At 41.0% G+C, this 3,926-nt stretch overlaps 1 protein-coding gene across 8 annotated transcripts in view; it reads left to right on the forward strand.

Annotated features, from left to right (window-relative positions):
* LOC122558548 (cyclic nucleotide-gated cation channel beta-3-like) overlaps window positions 1-3,926 on the forward strand; it is a 201,530-nt gene that overhangs the window by 149,556 nt on the left and 48,048 nt on the right. For all 8 annotated transcript variants that reach the window (XM_043707256.1, XM_043707264.1, XM_043707262.1 and 5 more), the window contains one exon: window positions 3,598-3,720. In XM_043707256.1, coding sequence (XP_043563191.1) covers window positions 3,598-3,720 — 123 coding nt within the window. The remainder of the gene's footprint in view (window positions 1-3,597; window positions 3,721-3,926) is intronic.

Raw genomic sequence — 3,926 nt, forward strand, 5'->3', positions numbered from 1 at the left:
GACAGCTGAAACTGACAACCGGAAGCGGCAGGGACAGACCGCTATAAACACCGGAGGAAACATCAAAGAAGCGCTTCGCAGGAGGCTCCCCAGCACTGATGATGTCACCTAGCCAGGGGACGAAACGTCTGCAACAAAAACTTCCAGCTCGGCGAACAGAACCACAACAACGAGCACCCGAGCTACAAATCCTCGCACAAACTTTGAAAGCTTTACACTGTCCAGGATGAAGCAGCCCATTTGATTGGCACCACATCCACAAACATCCATTCCTTCCACTACCAATGCTCAGGAGCAGCAGTGTGTACTATCTAAAAGAGGCACTGCAGAAATTCACCTTCCAAATCCACAACCACTTCCATCGAGAAGGACAAAGGCTACAGATAAATGAGAACATCATCACCTGCAAGTTCCCCTCCATTCCTGACTTGGAAGAATATCACTGAATCAAAATCCTGGAATTCGTTCTTAGTGGTATTTTGCGTCAGCCCATAGCATGTGGAATACAGTCGTTCAAGTGGTGCAGTTCACCACCAACTTCTCAAAGTATAGGCAATAAAAACACTAGCCAACCAGCAACGCTCATATCCCACAACTGAATAATAAAAAAATCTAGAGATTGTGGATGTGTTGAGATGGTACTAACTGGAATCAGGTCCGCTTGTCCCAGTAACAGGGCATAGGCAGCCATTATGGCCAGGTGTGTATGTGGGCTGTTTAAAAGGTCCACTTCAATGATCTGTGACTTTGCTCCAATTATACAAATAACAGTTTGGAAAGAGCCCCCGGCCCCACCCTTTACCACCCCTGATACACTTCCCATGCCCCATCTGTTCTAACTTGTGCCACTGGAGTTACAATTCCAAGACTGTCAGCAGGAGAGCTAGGTGTGAGATATTAAAAAAATTTCTTTACACTCAGAATTTTTAGGATTTGGATTGTACTGCCTGGGAGAATAGTGGAGACGGATTGTATAGGAGATTTCAAAAGAGAGTTGGATATATTTTTGAAAGTGATGAAGTCAGAGGGTTATGGAGATAGGGCTAGAGAATGGGACTAGCTGGGTAGCTCTTTTGGAAGCCAGTACAGACATGAGGGGTTGAATGGCCTCCTTCTATATGTAAAATTCAATGATTCTACATAATGCCTTTCATCTAGTTCCAATGTCACATGTTATGATCTCAGACTACGTAACCAACTTTATGTTCAGTCCCATTTGGGCCAGTAAATGTTTTAAAACAGATAAAAGGTAAATTTGAGGGGACTTACTCAGAGAATAGAGCTGCAAGATTTCATGGTTTTGAACAAACAGCAATAAACTTTCCTCTGTTATGTTAGAACAGTAATATAATTTACATTATATGTACAACTTATTTCCAACATCCAGAAATAACATGTGGTAAATATAGGTAATAGACCATGAACAAACATCACGAGAATACATCAAATAGCGAGTGTGATCAAAACATTGATTTCTCAGTATCTGCCCCAGAAGTTAATGACACGATGCATATCTCATTAAACCTCTCAAGGGATTGCAATCTATTTAGCTGATCTATCAAAATTGTCTCCTGAGCCATAGACTATCTAAATGACTGCTCCTATTCTGGTTTATCACATTCCTTTTCTAGTCCACAATCCCCTAGACTCTAGCACTTAATCACAGGCAACAATTCTAGCTTTTCACAGATAGCTAGCTTCATCAAATTAAAACTTTGCTGTTTGTCCCTGAGACCTAATCTTGCTCAGTTGCATGAAGCAAACACTACTGTGGATTTTCAAGTGTCACTCTCAATTGTACCGAACTATTAATTATATAAAGCTTCTCTGAAACCTTCTTGGGACTTCGCAAACTCTCATTATCTAGAACTATTCAAGTATTGTAGGACTTCCCTGATTCCTCATGTACTAAACCTGTGTAGTTCAGCTGACTTTAGTAGCACATTTAATGGCAGTTCTGCCTAATATGGAGTCTGCTTCTGTCTCTTACCCCAACTGACAGCTAGACCATTGTTTGCAACAACCTCAGAAACAATGAACTGGAACTTCAGCTCCCTGAGTCCCAGCTGTTCAGAGCTTTTCAACTGCTCTTCACTTTTCACTGCAACCCTAACTACAGTTAGTTTAGATTCAATGTAGTTCAATTGCCTTCCCTAAACTAAGGATCAGAACGTCTAACAGAGAGACGACACCTCTATCTCCCAATTCATTGACCTTCAATCTCTGTCTGTAACGTTTTGAACTCCACTTCAGTGGCCTATTGAAAATGTGGCAATAAGTCTTGGTTATAATGCTGATCAGAAATCAACATGGCTACTTAGTAAATTTTGGAGCTATTTGTTCTGTAAATGTTGCCAGCCATAGGTGGCTGACTTACTCAGTGCAACTGGAGGGATTTCATCATATGCCTCATAGCTTTCATGCCAACATCATCACCACTACCCCATGTTAGCACTATGCCAAGTTAGTACCAACTCATGCCAACCCATGAAGCCCCCTATAATCTCCATGGCAATTGGTAAAAACTCATACCAACTCATGTCCCCCTTTGCCCTCATAACCTCCAGACATAGGATGATTTTATTTCAAAATTTAAATAGCAGTAGATCAAAATGACTGAACAGTTTCATAGTTCTAAAGATATTGCTACCTTTCACATACATTAATGTCTATTCTTAATAATTTTAAAAAGGTGCCTGATCTGTCCAATGAATTCAGGCAGGTTTTGATCTTTTCTTGAAATCTGTAAATCCCATGAGTTGTGTTTGAGAGGCCTAAGTGACAAAAATTGCTTCTGATTGAAAGCAATGGCTGTTTTAAATGTGCCACTATCTCAGTGAACCACAAATGTGCAAAGTATGCACAATTCAATATATCCTCATCCATCCACCTGGCCCCATTACTCTCACCCCTATCACCGCCCGAACACCACCACAGCTGGAAATGGTGAGTGCCACATATAGTTTGGGTGACTCTGAATTTGATTCTGTGAATGATTTTTGCAAAATTTTAAAACCTTAGCAAAGAATGTTGGCCTCTGTAAATTTGACACACAATGGCTTAGTGGTTAGCACTGCTGCCTCACAGCGCCAGGGACCTGCGTTTGATTCCAGCCTCAGGTGATTGCCTGTGTAGAGTTTGCACATTCTCCCCATGTCTGTGTGGAATTTCTCCAAGTGCTTTGGTTTCCTCCCACCATCCAAAAATATGCAGATTTGGTGGATTAACCATGATAAATTGCCCAGGGATATGCAGACTAGGTGGGTTAGCCATGGGAAATACAGGGATAGGGCAGAAGGGTGGGTCTGGATGGGTGGTATGGGCTGAATGGCCTGCTTCTACACTAAGAGTTTTATGATCTTAAAATGCATCACAGTTCCCTCACGTAAAGGGACAGTGAGTCACAGAAATACAGTCAGAGCTCTGTCATACTGTGGGTTGATGAGGCTCAGGCAGTATCAGTACTGATTTGTCACAAGTATGTTGATATTGAGGCACAGAGTAATTTTCGTGTAACAAATAAATCAATGGCTAGTTTTCCAATTATATTTAAAATGTCTTAGTGTTGAATATAAAATAATGCCTTATGTTTTACAGAGTTATAAGGACCACAATATATCTGTTGTACAGCCTCCATATAAATGCCTGTCTATATTACTGGGCATCTGACTATGAGGGAATTGGAGCCACAAAGTGGGTCTATGATGGTGAGGGGAACAGGTATGTATCTTTCCATGCTTCCATGTCAGAATTTGCTAAATTAAATCTATTACCTTTAATTATTCCAAAGGTTTTCTGTTCGACGTATATGTGTCTATATTTTGAGAGCGCAATTCTCTACTGGAGCACCAGTAGAAGACAATGGCAGGAAATCACTCAAGGAGATGTCTGAAATGGAAGGTTTGCACAAAAATGTTTAAAATAGT

This window comes from Chiloscyllium plagiosum, chromosome 17, assembly GCF_004010195.1.
Source record: "Chiloscyllium plagiosum isolate BGI_BamShark_2017 chromosome 17, ASM401019v2, whole genome shotgun sequence".
NCBI lineage: Eukaryota > Metazoa > Chordata > Chondrichthyes > Orectolobiformes > Hemiscylliidae > Chiloscyllium > Chiloscyllium plagiosum.